Raw genomic sequence first — 19,748 nt, forward strand, 5'->3', positions numbered from 1 at the left:
TTCAACCAGTCAGTTAGTTACATACAATTGTTTTGTTTTTTTTATTAATCAAACAAATAGCGCTTCATTTTCAATGGTTAAAGCTTTCTTTCATGATTCAAAACGTGTTCGATCACGTGTTTTATTTTTCTATGTAACGAATGTAGAACAGAGCTTAAAAACTTTGCTATTTCCATGAAACGTAAAAGTTATCATTTTCGATATACTTTTATTAGAAAAATATTCTACTTAAGTAAGAAAAATTATTTAAAAATCACCAGCATTAAGTAAAGGATAAGTTTTATTCTCAAGAACAAGATTTCCATCGATATATTGTTAACTATTTCAAATGAAACTGTAAAATCATATGTATATTTTTTTTAATAAAATTGTGTGTTATCACTCAACGTTTATATGCGATGTTTGTTTACAATCATTAAAAATTATTATACTAACATTATATAATCATTAAAAATTATTATATTAACGACTTCTGTTTTGTTTACATGTATTTAGAGAATGTTTAAAAATGAAGTTACCTTACCTTGACCCTCATGTAGAAATAGGGCTAGTTTGGCACAATTCAGAAATTGCATTTTATTCATGTTTGAAGTCTAATTAATATTTTTTCTTTATCTCACACTTACTCAATCAATAACAAAAAGATAATATTTGTAAGAATAAAAACAAGTTTATAATATTCCTAATAATACTAGCTTTATACAATTTGTATTATTATTATTGTTTCAAACAATAAAGAGTTGTATTTAAACTGTAAGGAAAAGTTAATATTGAGCAGTAATTTCTATATCACGGAAAATCAAATATTATGTATGAATCTGTATGGATGTTTATAAAGTGGATGTTCTGACTAATATAAACATTATTTGGAAAATCCTTATAATTACTGCGCAATGACAGATTTGTTTAAAAAACAGATGGAGAGTTATTTTTAAAACAACAATGTTTTAAGATAACAGAAAAATAAGACTTTACAAAGGAATAAAAAAAGGGAATATTGGATGTTGTCCAACTTATTATCCAAAGGAAAAATATCATAAAGTTTCGTTGAGTCCAAAAACATAAGTTCAAATTACCTTTACATCGTGGACTGTATATTTGGGTAGCCGTACAAATACTACTAAACTCCTTTATAAAATGTATTAAAAATGAAATATTCTTATTGCATTTATGGCAAAGTTAATTTTAACTTACTGTGCAGATGGAAGATGGTAAATAAACAACACCCTATTGTCATCTATTGAGATTAAAGGATTAACTGACGCTCCTATAATGTACTTACTTCTAAAAGTGCGGGAAATATTTTGTGGTATTTTACAAATTCGAAATCATCTCGCCAATTTCTAAATCCAGAGCTGGGATACGGAGCCAACTTTGCGCCTTGTGTTGTAAATATGCATATTTTCCAATCCGTCATTCAATGATTATTCATAAAAACTTGGAAATATCGATTTTAAGGAAGAATTTGTTAAAAGTATTATTTTCTACCTTCTTTACTTTATAGTATAATTTTGCTGTATAAGACAAAACATAAATAACTTTTTACTTTCTGTCAAATATGTGCTAAAAATTGATATCTAAGTCAATCTCCAATGCAATCTGTTGGAAGTTCTTTTCTACATGGTTGCTCCTTAAAAATGAAGAACAAATCAACCATTAATTCCTGAGATTGTGATCTATTGATATTTAAAACCTCTCTAAAGGTATTGTGAATAAGAACAATGTTGTATGGCATGAAAGAAACAGCCTTCTAAACTCATCATCCTACAACTCACTATGTACTACATTCAACATATTGTATTATTCACATTTGGGTCATCACTAGATAGATTTATCAATCTATTAAATGGAAGTGACAGGTCCGGAAGAACAACTTTATGCCTTTTACTATACCCGAAATGAAATGTAACAAGAAGCTTACAAACAGGAAAACAATTAAAGATATAATAAGTAGCTGAAACAAGGTAGGTGTAAATCTTTAAAGGACGCTGTACCTATCCAATAAAGACAGTGTGGAATCAAAACTCATCCCAAAAGGTACTAATAAAAGGAAACTGTTATACTTGTGGAAAACATAGCCATAACAACTAAGATTCTAAGAAATAAATATATGTTATTAACCCAAGGAGAATATAAACCAAGGATATGACTCTAAAATCAAAGGAACAACAAAGAGCTAATCAGACATCATAAAAACATGAATTAGTTGGACTTATGGGTCGAAGCTCATATGAAAATATTCTACTTACCATAGTTGAGATAAAAATATAATTATTTGAGGAAAATCATCCTCAATTCCATGGATTTATTGATTAAAACTCTTACAGTATGTTGATTGAAAGGTGTGAAATTGCCTCCAAAAATGAAGAAAAAAGAGAAAATGAATCGAAAAGCAGGTGGACAGAAGTTGCGTTTGTTGTAGGAAATTTTCTTGTGTTACGTGATGTATGGCTAATGGGTGTGAGCAGTAGTGTGAGTATGTTCTCACATCCCTGCAATTGCTTTGAGAGGAGCATAGAGCCTGATAAACTTAATATTTGCCAACAAGAAATGAAACATTAAATGACTTTTGTTTGAACAATATGGCAGTTGCATTACTCTTTTAATTAAATTATATCAATCAGACAAAATTGTAGCTACAATTATAAGAAAATAAATGCAGGGGCCCAATTACTTTTTATATTGGTCACATCCTTTGTGGTTGAGCACTGGATGTGAGGTTGTTAAGCTAACTTCAAAAAGCTTCATAGTAAACAATCAAGAAGTCACTATTTATTACATGGCAGTTTAGTACATTAATGGCTGAACTTCAGAGATAACACAGAAAGTTTGTATCATACCTCAAAGAAGTGAACTATTCGTACTAAAAGACATTAGCAATAAATCTTTTTCTATTGAATAAGACATAGTACAATAAAACACTTTGGTCCGTCCTAAAGATTTGATAGTTGGAAGAGCTCTTGTAAATGTAAAAAATAAAGATGTTATACTTGATTTTATTTAAGAGAGATTAAAATCAATTTATGATAAATTAAAAGACCTCTATTATACTAACATTTACAATAATATATTTCAATAAGATAACATGATAATGTTGAACAATTCTTCTTAGAAAAGAGGACAGACTTCAAACTTAAGTTTGTCTTTGGAAGGAACATGGGTTACACGGTTCGCAAGTGAGAGGATGACCAACTTAATAACTCCATAGAATAATATGAAAATGAATAAGCAGCCTGCAGAGGAACCCTGTTGCGATCATTTCCAGAAAGTCAAGAATAGAGACACCATTTAACTTATTTGACCACTTTCCTAGTTAGAATTACCCCAATGGCGGGACAAAAGCAATGATGAAAAGGAACAAAAGACTATTTTATTTATATACCATTGATGTCGGAAGAGAAACGACGAAAAATGTTTGCTGAATAGACATTTAGTATAGTTTTCGTTTGTCTTTTCTGTGTGTTCGAGTTACTTTACGATCCAAGAAAAGAGCACTTGTATAAGGCATATTTTCAAGGTTTTGATTTATACATTAACTAGAGGATTCATGACTTTAGGATCGAAAAATACAGAAGAGAAGTCATAGAATACTATTAATGTTCCAAAATTGATAAATTAGAGGAGTATTGAAGACGAGAGTAGATTATAAACATGAAAATTAGTGAGCCATTGACTCAGTGTTTTGCTATTGATGGGTGCCCCCCAGTGGCTCAGCGGTATGTCTGCGGATTTACAACGCTAAAATCCGGGTTTCGATACCCGTGATGGGCAGAGCACAGATAGCCCATTGTTTAACTTTGTGCTTAATTCAAAACAACAAAACAACAACGACAGCTATTAGTGAATTAGTCAGTTGATTCCGGTGAGAAGAGTGCCTGTCATCCAGTGAAGTGTTTGTGTCAGTGTTGGTTATCGGATATATTTAGCAACTCGATTGATTAGACTTGATGTTGTGTAAGTAATCATACTTGACGAATCAGTCTTCTGTTTGGGTAGGCCTTGCTTTCAGTTGTGGGTGGTTGCACAATTGGGTAGAATCATTTCGTGCTCCTAAATGAATAAACACTCCTCAGTAACTTATATACACCTTCTTGAGACCACTCTGTTTGTCTATCTCTACAAATATTGTATAGTATTTTTTAGTTTGTGAGAATAATGCTCGTGAGCGACGACTTATATGGGGAGGCTAAGACTCTTAAACAGGCCGCTCCTGCATGTAACTTTACATTTACGTTATATTGTTACGTGAACCGGATACCGAATTATTTTCACCACATAATTTTTAAGAAATTTGTCAACAAAAGAGCGACGTTCAACAAAATGATATTTTCTTGTTTTAATGACTTTGTTAAAAATTATTTAACTTTTTTTCTATATTTCATTGATAGCGCGATAAAGTGAAATACACTATCAAATGTTATTAAAAGTTGTTGTTCATGTAAGAAAAGGATTTGTTTTTTTGGTTGATCTGGCTCCACTACCTTAGAAAGGACGTTGAATTGTTGGAAAGGATTCGGAGGAGGGATACTAGAGTGATACATGAGATAAAAATGTTGTCAAGTGAAAATTTGTTATGATTTGCGAAATTACTTCCTTTCAAAAAAAGCGGAATTAGAGATGATTTGATTGATATGTTTAAAAATGTTGAGAAAATTTAAAATGTTTATGCATCATTCTTCTTTCATACTTAACAGTGAGAATGGTAATACAAGGAGACACACATTTATGAATTGTGGCATGATAGATATGATTGATTTTTTTGCTAAGACAGCTTTACTTTCCAGTAGGATGGTCGACCTTTGAAATGAGATACCTTCAGCTGCGGATAATTTAAAGTTCAAGGAAAGGCTTAATAAATATTTGATTATGTGTGTTGTGTTTGTGCTTTCTTATAGCAAAGTCACATCGGGCTATCTGCTGAGCCCACTGAAGGAAATCGAACCTCTGATTTTAGCGTTGTCAATCCGTAGACTTATCGCTGTACTAGTGGGAGGCCATATTTGATTATAAGGGTTGGCTTTGAATGTTCTTATCTTTATTGTAGATTTTATTATAATGAACAGGACGGCCTAGATGAAACAAGAAGTCCGTCGTAGTCCTCAAAATATATATGTATAATAAAGTCGTGTACTGAGTCGTTCTCATCTTGGAACAAATATATATTTTCGGAAATGCATTGCTGTGTCCCTTAGCAAATATTTTTTTTACATTCCTTGCCAATAAAAAACACAAAAAACTCCCTGGCGTGAAGCTAGAGAACTAGAAGATCCTTGATCGTTTGGTAAGTTATTAGTACCGAAGTGAAATTAAGACAATTTATTGGTGTAGTTAATCTGTAAAATTCAACTCTTAAATATGGCTCTGGAGAAGGTAATTGTTCATGCTGGTGCTCCTGAAGACGAAGAAGAGGAAGAAGAGCTTGTTGACCCTCATGAGACATTAAAAACTGAATGTGCTGAAGAATCAAAATGTACTGCCCTTCAAGCAAGGTTGGATGAGTGTAATAGTAGAGTGAACAACACTGAAGGCACCGAAGAAAATTGTACAGAAGAACTCTTCGATTTTTTGCATTGTGTTGACCATTGTGTTTCACACTCACTTTTCAAGCAGTTAAAATAAGAAATATTTTATTAGATTACATTATTGTAGAAAAGGTTCGTATTCTTAGAAGTAGCAAGTTAAAGTATGTTGTTTCACTTATAAGTAATTTAAGTTATAAAGTTAGTAAATTTATACTCGCAGGCACATACTGACAATGGACATCCAAATAATACTATTACTAATAATTCACATTACCCAATTGTATAGGTATAAATATATATAAATAGTTGGGATTCTTAAGAAGGGCATTTCATTGTTGGAAACGGTTCACAGCAGGACTATTAGGATAAAAACTTGGATAGAAATGTCATACAAGAACAGGTTAAGAGTTCTGAAAATGTTTACTTTTGGAAAGTGTGTGGGGGAATCTGATTAAGGTGTTTAAGTTTGTTTACAATTTGTTTGTTGTTTGTGTAAACCTGCCTGCCACCACATGCACAAAGATTTACAAATTTTTGCAGTGGGACATTCAGAAGGTTGCATGCAAAATGCTTGCATGATATGATGCCAGCTGTTACCTGTTCAACCATCATATGATGTCAGTTGCAGCTGAAGAATTAAAAGGATTAATAGTATTGATATACCATATTTTTTATATATAATGGAGGAAATGGTTGGAAAAGAAAATGCACATACAAATTTTGGCAGGGTAGGAGTCGTAGTTGGCTCATAGTTTTATTTTTCTAGTATGGTTGTGGACCTTTAGAATCTATTGCCTTAAGATGTGGCAAATGTAGTAAATTTGAGGGAGTTTAAGGAAAAACCAGATAAATATTTCAGTTATGATGGCTGACTTTGAGGTTTTTTTAAATTTAGTTTAATGGTTGGCACATCCTTGATGATCTAACAAGCTTCTTATTGTCCTTGGGTGTTGTATATATTTTGATTACTACTGATGAGTAATGTCATTGTTACATGGCTTAGGCATTAATGTAATAATGGAATTTTATTTTATTTTCTTTGTGACATAAAGTCCAGTTTTGCTGTATTAACACTATTCCACATTTTGTATATGTAACAAGTATAATTAAAGTAAATAGTTTAAACCATCAACAGCCACTATTCAAAAACCATTGAATCACTTTCATTACCTCTCTTTCTCTGCTCTTTTTATTGAAATTGTCCTTATGTGACTTTTGATCCTTGCAAATTTTATCTTTTTTTTTTAATCTCTGCTAGTGTTTACACTTATAGTTGTTAAATTTCACTTTTAATTCCCAGTTTGTTTTACTCTGTGATGACAAAAATCCACTTGAAGTAAAAATGTATTCTTAACACAGCTGGTATGAGTATTAGCACTTTAATTAAAATAAAGCTTTGACCTTTATTTTCTGTTTCTATTCTATTTTGTCACTATCCAGATTTTCATTTTGGAGGAGATGAAGGTTTTAGTTCAAAGTAACAAGTTTGTCTGTTTACTGCATTAATTTTTGTTTTTATGTAACTGAATACCTTGCATTTGTATTCTATAATGGTCAGGATGGGATTATGTACTTGGGACTTTAATTCTTATAGTTTAATTGGTATAGTTTCGGGTTCGGAATGCTAATATGAGCCACAGGCAGATTTCATAGTATCCTAATGTTTGTAATGTACATTTAGTGCTTTTTAAACTTTTTTAATGCTATTCATCATTCAGTCATTATCACAACATTTCATTCACTTCTTTATGAATTGTTTATGTTCCATTTTTCCTTTCTCTATACATACAGTTAGAATTGAAATGTCATCATGTCTCTCCTAACCAAAGTTCCTAATAATGAGCACAATGAGTTGCTTTTTTAAGTATTTCCTTTATTATGTAATCTTGCTCTACAATTACCTTAGTCTTTTACAGTACTGTAATTTTTTGTAAATTCAGTGTTTGTACACAATGAAATTAATAAATCAAATTATAATAAAACATTTCTTTCTCTCTCTAAAATAATAACCTTCTGATAGAAATGTTTAAAGTTTTTTTTCCTTTGTTACTGAGACACTAGTAGTGGTTTTAAGCATTTCTATTAATATTATCTGAAGTGGATGTAGAATGTTGAGAAAAATTGTATTATCCAAGGAATATAGTGCTAAAAAAGTATACTTGCTTCATTCCTATCCCACAAAACACAAAAAAATATAACTTAAAGAGTTTTGCTTTTCTTTAACAGTGAACACAATTAATATAATGTCATTGGAAATTTAGTTTTCTGAAAATGGTATACATTTCTCATCTAAACTCATGTATATGTGTTCATTATTGTATTGTTTTTAACATTTAGTAATTAGTATTTTACAGTGCAACATGAAGAATACCCCATGTGTGAACTAATTAAAACAAATAGTTGGTATTAATTCTACTATGAATTAAAATATTACTTAATACATACACACAGATGTGTGTGTATATATATACATATGTATACTTCTAGCTTCTAGTTAAATTTTATTATGTTAACTTGTATATTCTTATAATAGCAGTCACAATTTTACTGGATTTCTAATGTAGAGAAAAGTGATATAATTATTTAATTACACTAATTTAACTATTTGTAACTGTCTGTGACTGAGAGTTTATGAATTAAAAGGATATGTGTATCTGTGCATGTAGTTTTGGTTAGAGCTTTAAGAATGTGTATTTTTCAGTATTGTGTGTGTGTGTGTGTTAGACAACATACTTATACAGTTTAGAATTTTCAAGAACTTATGTGGCTTCCTAGAAATATACCTGGGGTGTTTTTGTAGCAATAGAACATATGATGTCAAAAAGCCTTACTTTTCCAAATATCCAACTATAATTGTAAAACTTGTGCTACAAAACAGATCTTGTTGTTCTGTGCATTGGCTGATATGAGTTTCGTATCTCTGTTGCAATATTTTGTATTGAAAATGTCCATGTTGGATGATTATATTAGATAATAACATTAACTTAAGTATAGTTGAATGGAAAACATATTAATGTTAAAGATGTACTGGCATAATATGTCAAATGCATCTAATGAAATGAGATATTTGTGTGTTTTTAGAAAAAAAGAGAAAACAGGCTTACAGAGTTTAAATCAGTTTTAAACAAAATTTGTTTCTAGGGTTAAGTACAATAAAAAACATATTTTCTAAGGAGATTGTAATGAGATAAATATTCTTTAATTGTATAGAAAGGTACACCAATAAAGTAAGTTTATAAGGAAAATAGGAAAAACATTTTGATATGTGATGCTAAAACAGTTTATGTATATAAATATCTTAATGTAAATAACTGTGGAAATAGGAGTCACAGAGAAAGTAATAAAAACTAGATAGTGAATTTATTAATGGTGCAAAACATTATCACAGAAAAGCACATATATTGCACAAGTCACAAATTTTTGTATATTAGCAGTTACCTTTTTACAGATTAATACATCTTGTTTTCATGCTACTATACAATTTACTGATGTGTTACTTTGGGATATTGTAGAAATATCCTGCATTACTCTTCATAATTCAGACATGTTTGTAGGTCACCTTTTGACCTTCTCAGTTTTTACAAGTCAGTCCAGTCCATACACACAAAAGAATGTTCTATTTGGATTTTGTGTAAGTCAAGCCATAATTGTAAGTGTTCTATCACCTTTTTTACTTTCAAGGTATTGTTTGTTTATGTTTGCAGTATGCTTGGGAGCATTGTATTGTTGGAAGATTAATCAGTTCCTGATGAGTCATGTTCTTAAGAGAATGATGTAATGGATTACATCTCTGTACCTATCAGCATTTAAGGTGCCATCAGTCACGTGTAGATTACAGAACCATTGGCAAAGTTGCTAGTTGCTGGATTTAAATTCAGACTGATTCCACACCCATGCTTCATTGTAGATGTTGACATTGAAAGAAGGTTCTGTTCTTTCAGGTTACCTCCTCTGGGATCTAAACATCCACCCACATGTTTGCTGTGTGTGACGACCCGTGAAGGGGAGGAGAGGATCCTGGTGGTTGAGTGGTCCAACCCTAACACACCACTGTGGCCTTGAATTTCTGTAGACAGGCTGCCTTTGGGTGGCCCCCTTGGGTCAATTGGTCTACTTTGGGCAAGAGCCAACCAAGTACCAGTGTTGGAAGTTCTTAATGGGTGTTGTGGACATTGTGTCTGATGCTGGTGTTTGGGTATAGTGCTCATGAAACCCTGGTGTTGCTGCAGTGTCCTTGCTTGACATTGTAGTGAGTCCCCTTGTAGGGCTCCATGGTGGGTGGGGTCAGTGAGCACCAAAATTTTCTTTTTTCCTGTGGATCCTCCTACAAAAAAATAAAAAAAATAGTGAAAAAACAGTCAATAGGTAAACGACTGCGTCTTGAAGACTAATCAGCAATCTACAATGTCTGTACCACCAACTGTACCTCATTTACTCATCCTACATTCTCTCTCAGAAAAACTTTCAGAGCAAATGTCCCCCTTTTTTATTCAGAAGGGACTGGAGGGATTTGCTGGCTCTCCAAAGTCAGTAAAGAAGCTTCTTTCTGGAGACATATTGGTTGAAACATCCACATCCCAACACAGTGAACTCCTCTTGAATTCAAAGGCTATTGGGGATGTACCTATTGAGGTTACCCTTCATGCTATCTTGAATTCATCATGAGGAGTTATTGTTGAGAGGGATTTGAAGGACGTCCCTGAGTCAGAGATTCTTTCTGATTTCTCCACTCAAGGAGTTTCTGCAGTGAGGCGCATCTCCACTCGTGAAGATGGAGCTACACTGCCGAAAATATCCTCGTTTTGACATTTACATCACCACATGCACCTGCCACCATCAAGGCAGTTTATCTAAATTGCAGGGTATGGCCATATATTTCAAACCTTCTCCGATGTTTCCAGTGTCAGAGGTTTGACCACTCAAAGACGTCATGTTGTGGTTCCCTGACATGCTTGTTGTGGTGGCAAAGACCGTGATACCTATGAGTGTGAAACAGACCCACATTGTGTCAACTGCAATGCTTCTCACTCTTCCCACTTTCGTTCTTGCCCTAAATGGTTGGAGGAAAAAGAGGTGCAGCATTTGAAAACAACTCATAACATTACTGATCCTGAGGCTGGGAAATTGCTGTTCACCACTTTATCTCGGACATATGCTGCTGCACTTCATTCCACCACTGGAATGGGAGTGCAGACAGATCTCGCTGTGTCTCCAAGAGAATTGTTCTGAAAACAAATGAAAAGCCTTTTGACCTCCATGGTTAAAGTTGATGAATCAACTTCTACATCCATCTCTGTTCCTCCCATACATTCCAACAAACCCCATGATCCACATCCTCTGGTTCCAGGAACAGGCATTTCTTCAGATACATCTTTTTCTCCTACCTCAAGTTGGAAAACAATCATTTGTTCACATCCTCAGTCACTGGAATCCCCTTCCAACAACAAAGACCTGCCCGTTTGACCCAGGGCAGGATCCATGGAGGTCGATAGACCTCCCCCAAATAAGGACAGTAAGGAAAAAAGATGTGGCCATAAACAGAAGGGTTTTCCAGCCTATTCACCTACACATCATTAAAAATGGCCACCTTGATACAATGGAATTATCGAGGTTTACATTCTAATCTGGATGTTATCAAAACACTGATTGCTTCCTACCATCCTGTATGTCTTTCCTTACAAGAAACATTTCTAAAACCTGCCGATACAGTCACCTTTCAGCAGTTTTCTCTGTACAGAAATGACAGGCTGTGTGATGGATGAGTACATGAAGGGGTGGCACTATTGGTTGATCAGCATGTGCCCACCCTGTATTTGTCACTCAACACACCCTTGGAAGCCGTAGTCATCCGTGTTTCCTTGAGTCATACCATCACTGTTTGTTCTCTCTACCTGTCACCTGGAGAGACATATGATCAATCAGACCTTGATGCACTCATTTGAACAGTTGCCATCTGCCTTTCTAATCCTGGGGGACTTTAATGGACATCATCCCCTCTGGAGAAGTGCTGTTATTGATAGGAGGGGTCGCTCTGTAGAGCGTATGCTCTCTGGTCACAACCTTTCTCTTTTCAATACTGGTTCTTCCACTTACTTTCATGCACCTAGTCAGTCCTTTACCGCTATTGATCTCTCAGTTTGCTTCCCTTCATTATTCTCCCATTTTTCATGGAGGGTTGACAGTAATCCACGAGGCAGTGATCATTTTCCTACACTTTTCAGAGAGACTGGCCATGGTCGATGCCACCCTACTTGCATGCCTCGATGGAAGCTGGATCAGGCAGACTGGTATACTTTCACTGCTCTCGCAGAATTTGATCCTGCCATTGTCTATTGGTGACTGTGTGGCAGCAGTAACTGACTGTACTATACAAGCAGCTACTCAATGTATTCCTAAAACCTCGACACATTTTCCACTATATCCTCGTCCGTGGTGGAATCTTGCCTGCCACATGGCACGGAAGGCTCAAAAATTGGCCTGGGATACTTTCCGTAAATATTCCACACTTTCAAACTGCATCGCTTTCCAGCAGGCCTGTGCACATGCTTGGTGGGTAAGATGTCAAAGTCAGAGGGAATCTTGAATTAAGTTCACAACTGGCATATCTTCTACCACCAGTTCCAAGGTCGTATGGGACAGGATTCGAAAGGTCAGTGGGCACTACAATCCTGTCTCCCTCTTGATCTTTCTCTGATGGCCAAGAAGTAGCTGATTTTCGGAGCATTGCTGATACTCTAGGTGAAAGCTTTTGCCGGGTATCTAGCACTTTTGCTTGTTCCTCCACCTTCATGGCCATCATGGCAGAGCATTCACCTCTTTCCTTTCGAACTGACTATCTCTTTGGCTATAATTGTTCTTTACACTGGTGGAACTGAAACTGGCCCTTCATAGGTCTGACTGTATATGTGTTGGACCAGATGATGTACACTATGAAATGCTGCATCATCTATCTCCTGCTTCTCTTGATATTCTTCTAATTGTTTTTAACCAGATCTGTCAGGATAATTTTTGCTAATGCTTGGTGCCAGGTTATTATCTTACCTTTCTCTAAGCCTGGGAAGATCCCAAGATTCCTTCAAACTACTGTTCAATTGCTTTGATGAGCTGTCTCTGTAAGACCTTAGAGAGGATGGTTAATGCTTGTCTTGTTTGGTTCCTCGAATGAAACATCCTCCTCTTGCCTACTCAGTGTGGGTTTCGATGACAGCACTCCACCATGGACCACCTAATTGGACTTGAAACATCAATCAGAGAAGCTTTTCTCAAACAACAACATCTTGTATTAATATTCTTTGACATTGAGAAGGCTTATGACACAACATGGAGGTATGGCATTTTGCGAGACCTGCATATATATGGGTTACGTGGCCATTTACCCATTTTTATTAAAAAATTTTTAACGGGCAGGAGATTCCAAATTTGTGTGGGTTCAACACTTTCCTGTTCTTTTATACAAAAAATTTGGGTCCCTCAGGGCTGTGTTTTGAGTGTCACACTTTTCAGCGTAAAGATTAATGCCATCACTGAACAACTCCCTCTCACTGTTGCAAACGGGCTCTATGTCGACGACTTTCACATTTCGGACCAGTCGTCAAACATGAGATATATTGAACGGCAACTACAAACTGCCCTCGATTGTGTTCTGAAGTGGACAACGGCATTAATTTCTCTCTCTCTAAAACTGTTTGCATGCACTTTTGCTGCCAACGGGGTATTCACACTGATCCTGAACTCCGTATCAGTGAAGTTTTGCTGCCTGTGGTTCCTGAGACCAAGTTCTTAGGGCTTATTTTTCACTGTAAGCTGACCTTTATACCACACTTAAAGCAACTATGGGTCAAATGCACAAGAGCACTGAACATCCTCCGTGTCCTCTCTACCACCAGTTGGGGAGTGGATCATTGTTTTCTGTTAAAGATATAATGTACTCTTATTCGATCGAAACTCAACTATGGATCACTGGTTTATGTCTCTGCCAGACCCTCGGCCTTAAAGATGCTGGACCCCATTCATCATCAAGGACTTCGACTTTGCACTGGGGCTTTCCGCACCTCCCCAGTTCAGAGCTAAAACATAGAATCTCATGAACCTTCTCTGCACCTTTGTTGTTTACAACTGTCTTTACTATATTCTTCGAAACTTCGTTCCTTACCAAAGCATCCCACCTGGGGTTGTGTTTTCCTTTCTTGTCTGTTCTGAAAAAGTGTGGCCCACCGATCTGTCATTGCTCCTTTTGGCCTTTGCGCCCAGGTGCAATTGGATGAATTGGGTCTGTCCTTGGATTACACTGCAGAATCCACTGGTCAGCCCATCCCACCATGGCTTATTGCAGTCCCCAAATGTGACCTTTCTTTAAGTCATCTGAGAAAGGCAGATACTCCCGATTGGAAGTACCATCTTTTATTTACTGAACATCTTTCGAACAATCTTTTCATTCCAATTTATATGGATGGTTTCAAATCAGGTGACTCTGTGGGCTCTGCCATGGTTTGTTGCAGTTTAGTGGTTGAGCATAAAATCCCCTCTACAGCTTCTGTGTTCACTGCTGAACTGTACGCCATTTCTTTTACCCTGGATCCTATTGAAGCTAAGCAGTACTCCAATTGCACTATTTATACTGACTCACTTAGTTCTCTACTGGCCCTGGAATCGCTTCACGTTAGTTCACACCCTGTTCTCGCTGGTATTCAAAACTGACTGGCCCATTTCTTATTAACATCTACTTCTATCCAGTTTTTCTGGATACCAGGCCACGTTGGTATTTGCAGGAACCAGCTTGCAGACAAGGCAGCTAAATCTATCTGCTCTGGCACTATCACCACTGTGCCTATTCCATACATGGACTATGGTCCTGTATTCACGGCTCAGATCCATGCCAGCTGGCAGTCAACTTGGAGTGAGCAACGCGACAACAAGCTCTTCCAAATAAAACCCTATATTGGGCTTTGGCCATCTAGCTTCCGTAAGGATCAGGAGGAAGTTGTTCTGACTAGACTACACATTGGTCACTGTTTTTTAACTTATTGTTTTCTTTCATTTGGAACTGTTGCACTCATGTGTAGTTTGTGTAACACTCAGATCACTGTAATTCACATTTTACTTTCTTGCCATCGTTACAACTCTCAACAACAGCACTATTTTAAACAAGGTCTGTCCCAAGGTTTTTCTATAACATTAGACAGTGTTATTGGTGACAGTGACACTGTCCACCTTGATAAAGTTTTTAGTTTTTTAATGGCCATTAATGTTTTTAATGTCATTTAAGTGTTTTATATTTATTCATTAAACATTTTTATTGTGGTTCTCTTTTAAGAGTCACAATCTTTCTAGTTTGATTTGAAATTGGAAAATGGCCATGACATTAAATAACTCAATACCAGGACTGGAAAGGCCGACTTCAGGTGAATAACGCTGCTGTTTGGACTGTCCGTTTGAACTACCCATTTATCGTCCTGGCGAGTTATTATGACAATTTTTTGCTGCATGTCTTTTAACACTTTTATTTCTTTACTTTTTGATACTGGCCATAATGACACATAACCTGGAACCAGGACTGGAAAGGCCAACTTCAGGTGACTGACAGTGGTTCTTGCACTTACCTGTTAGTCTTCCTGGCTGGTTATGATAATTACCATTTTGCTACAGAAAGTCCTTTACAACTTCTATTACTGTAGTTTCTCTCTTGACATTGTAAACTGGATGTCAACATTGGTTTTATGCCATTTATGGTTTTAATTGCTGTTTTGTTTTACCTTCATTTCCTTTTATGAATTTTACTACATTTACTTTTTTTTACCTTTTTACTGGATGTTTGGCAAGTTATTATTACAATTTTGCTACATGTCTTTTAAAACTTTTATTACTTTATCTTTTGATAATGGCCATAATGACACATAACCTGGAACCAGGACTGGAAAGGCCAACTTCAGGTGACTGATGGTGGTTTTTGTACTTACTTGTTAGTCTTCCTGGTGGGTTATGATAATTACCATTATGCTACAGAAAGTCTTTTACAACTTCTCTTACTCTGGTTTCTCTCTTAACATTGTAGACTAGATGTCAACATTGGTTTTATGCAATTTATGTTTTTCAATGCTGTTTTGTTTTACCTTCATTTCCTTTTATGAATTTTACAACATTTATTTTTTTTACCTTTTTAACGGAAGTTTGGCACAGATAGCCTAGCTGCTTTGTGCCATAAAACACTAAGTCAACCAACCAACCAATCCTCTCTGACAGCAGAAATCTCATTGATTATTGACAAGTAGTTGAACTGGAATTAGTTTGTAGATTTTATAGTTCTATTCCCATTTCAATTTTTTAGTTTAGCTACAAATTCTCACCAGTAGTTGTTGAATAGCTATTTGTCCAGTAAGACCACTTTGTGCTAGTGTGGATTTTTCTATATTATTCTTTTGGAGGTAGCATACAAACCTGTATTTACAGAAATATTGGCAAAATCTACACTTGACCAAAATTTGTTTCTTGAAGAATGCACTTTGAAGTTACTTCATTTTTGAAGAAATCTGGTTTTTACCATCTGTTATTAACAATGTCAGTTTGAAGAACCCTCTTTAGAGTTTTACATATACCTTCTGTAACATAAAATATTGGCATAATTGTTTGCATGGAGTATTCTTGACTAACAAAAGCTTTACTACGTTTTTTCATGCAGTATTTCAGTCCTAGGAGCCATGACCACATACACATTTTAACTGTTACTACTACTAGGAAGTGCATGACTGTGTACTTTTGTTGGCTGTATACTGGTGTAGTATTTTTTGACTGATGTATTAGACGTCTGTAAAAAGTTTACATAGTCACTCTTCTGAGGTCCAAACCCCATCACAAAAAATTAATTTAAAAATATTTTAATAACAATAAATTATTTTGAAAACTGAAAACACATTCAAAATAATTTCCTTTACTAATCAATAAACAAACTGAATATTACAACTTGTTTCTTTTTTACCACCCAAACTAAGTGGAACAGCTTAAGAAAAACTAACTGTATACTGCTGTAGTAAAATTAACATTTATATTCAAAACAATATATTTAGTAATATCTTCCTCATCACAACCTTTACATGTGAACTGAATTATCGAGTGCTCTCTGCACCTTTCTTGTGTGTGCTGTATGTTGTTTTATTCTTTCCATCCTTGGACCTTTTATAGTAATGGCACTGACCTTTCATGATTTCAGTGTGTGTGTTGAAATGCTGAAGGGGTAAATCTGTCTATGCTATCTTTGACACTAACATGATCTAACATGAAATATGTGTCTCTTAATTGTTTCATATACATCCCTCAAAGACACTAAACATGGGGTAAGCAGTGCTGCATGACAAAGAACCAAGTCCCATGTCTAAACATGAAAGTATGGGAATGAGACCACTCCAGTGATGCCCTCTGTAGGGAGTATTAGGAAGCTACCAAGAACAACAAGGATGAATGAATTTCACATTTCAGCAGAGATATTTGAAAATATTTCAGGTCTGTAAAGACTGGGGTACACTTGCACAGGTGTAACAGTGTAACTATCAAAAAGTGATTGAATTTTTGTTTTTTCATTATATTATTTGCTTTTGATATAGCTATTTTTTCACACCATTCTTGTAATTGTAACTAATACAATGTGTATGTTTTGTTTTTAAAATTATAGATTATTAAACCTGTAATAAAAATAGTTTTTTTATAGTTTTACTATTCTTTGTAATTTTTTAACATCTTATTTTTCCTTCTAGGTTTTCCAGCTGTTATTAGTAATCAAGACTGGAAGAGAACAGAAAGATATGATTAGGCCATTATAATAAAGACTATGTACTGTGCTTAGAATATTCAGTATTAGTTCCAATAAATGCTGTTGTCAGCATGAATTTCTGTTATACACTTATAATTTCTCTTTATACACTTCACAAGTGTAAATATTAGTTAAAAATTACAAATGTAAAAAATAAAGTTTTGTTCATTTTCAGAAGATTAGATCTAGTTTATTGTGATTAACTGACAAATGTAGCTGGAAGTAATGGAAATTTTGTGTGTAAATTATTCTTCAGTAACCTACAGTAGCTTAAAAGCACACAATTTTTTACTGATGCATACTGTTAACCTGAAATAGTTGGAGTACTGTGCATGAGAATGTGTCAGACTAGGTGAATGTGTATTATTTACAGCAACAATTTCACCTAGACAATTTGCTTGTGAGAATCCATGTGCAAAAAGAGAATGATACATATAGGTATGAAGCAAACTTGATATAATTGTTAAGCACCCATTATTTTGAATCTAATAATGATTAAGTTTTAGTGTTATACAATAGTTATAATATCAACTTAATAAGACATGATAATTTCAAAAGAAGAAAAAAACAAGCAAGGTTAGAAATTTCACAAACCTGTAGCAGGCTAGGTTAAAATGGTTATATGACTAGAATTTAAACTACTGCATAAAGTTAAGTGGTGTGGAAGCCTAATTTATAGGATAAGATTGTTAAACATTTGTTTTTCATGTCTGTAATTTTGTTGAAAGATTTGTGAATGCACATTATCATTGTGCATGTGTCATAAATAGTTTTTTTGTTCAATAATGACTATTGTTACTGGAAATCCTTACTTTATGATGATGGTTTCAATTAGAAACATGCCTGTTATTTTTTTCCACTGAATTCTTTCAGGACTGGTGGCTAATTGGTTTGTTTCAATGGGAAACTGTATGACTTACTGAATGAAGAAATAATTATAGTTAAATATACGACTCATGTGTACAAAAGGTTGTTAGTCTAATGAAAAAAGGGTTGTAACAGATATATAAAACACTCTAACCTTATCTTAAAGAACACCTGAAGCTAAAACCATATCATGTCATGATTCCCAGGGTTCCAGGAAAAGGACAGTTATATAATTCTACTATTTTTGACTTGAAGAACTTAAATTTGATTTCAGTAAAACTGAGGAAATAAAAATTACAGTAGTTACTAATAACCAAGATAATCTGAAGGTCATAGGTTTGAATCCCTATCACACCAAACATGCTCACCCTTTCAGCCGTTGGGACATTATAATGTGATGGTCAATCCCATTATTAGTTGGTAAAAGTGTAAACCAAAAGTTGGCTGTGAGTGGTGATGACTAGCTGCCTTCCCTCTAGTCTTACACTACTAAATTAGGGGCAGCTAGTGCAGATAGCCTTTGTGCAGCTTTGTGCAAAATTCAAAAACAAACAATACAAAGACAATAAAAGAAAGAAAAGAAACATTTAGAACACATACATTGGCAATCTGTAACTGAATAATAAACTTCATAATTTTAAAGTTTCTGATCATAAAACAGAGTAGTTGTTAACAAAGGAAGGAGAAGAATTACAATTTGATATCATACTAACTCAATGAAGACCTAAACAATGATAAAATTATACAAAAAACACTGACTACAAATTAAACCCTTTTACAGTTAATAAAAATCAAAATAGAGCATAATTCTACATTACCCAAAAACTTATCAGTGACACATTTAGTAAAAGGAAATGGTGCAGCATGAAACAACCCCTCAACAAATTTCTAATTGCAACATATATTATATTGCAAAAGAATATCAATTACACAAGATAGTACAAAGAATAAGAAATTTCTTTAAGGTTAAATATGTAAATATTGTTTCTCAACAATATAAAATAAAATAGGCCCTTGACATAATACATGTATATTCATAATAATATGAATAAAAAACAAAACATAATTACACTTATATGTAACAAAATAAAAAATTTAAAAGTAAAATGAATAGGTTACATATGAAAAGGGAATAAAAAATACAGAGGTACATAGAATTAACAAATCTGTATATTCAACTTTAAAAAAAATTACAGAATTCACTTTTACCCAGTTAAGAAGGTTAGATTTGCCTCAACCCAAAGAAAAGATCCTAATGGCAGTGAGCCCTCGTATACTGTTGTGGCTGTTTTCAGAGCCTCTTATGTGACAGGGCTAGACTAGCATTGAGATAAAGGCCTCTTTCTTCATTTTGTTTATTGCTGTCATTATGTTATTTAGCTGGCTGTTGAGGTAGAAGCCAACTTGTTGATTGGCAATGGTGGTGGTGTGATGGGAAACAAGGTCCTGACAGCCAAACAGATCATAATTTCAAAGTACTATGAATAGTCAATATGGTGGAAGGCTTAGTCCTGGAGTACAAGTTGTTAAAACCTTTCCAGAACTTGGTTGACCCCAAG

General features: G+C 34.5%; 1 protein-coding gene across 1 annotated transcript; it reads left to right on the plus strand.

The window, feature by feature from the left end:
- Positions 1–5,253: 5,253 nt before the first annotated feature.
- On the plus strand, positions 5,254–17,499 carry LOC143252718 (cytochrome b-c1 complex subunit 6, mitochondrial-like). Its single transcript, XM_076505284.1, has 2 exons — positions 5,254–5,654; positions 17,267–17,499. The coding sequence occupies exon 1, from the start codon at positions 5,356–5,358 to the stop codon at positions 5,617–5,619; it is 264 nt and encodes an 87-aa protein (XP_076361399.1). The 5' UTR covers positions 5,254–5,355; the 3' UTR covers positions 5,620–5,654; positions 17,267–17,499.
- Positions 17,500–19,748: the final 2,249 nt, after the last annotated feature.

This window comes from Tachypleus tridentatus, chromosome 6 (assembly GCF_004210375.1).
Source record: "Tachypleus tridentatus isolate NWPU-2018 chromosome 6, ASM421037v1, whole genome shotgun sequence".
In the NCBI taxonomy this organism is placed as follows: domain Eukaryota; kingdom Metazoa; phylum Arthropoda; class Merostomata; order Xiphosura; family Limulidae; genus Tachypleus; species Tachypleus tridentatus.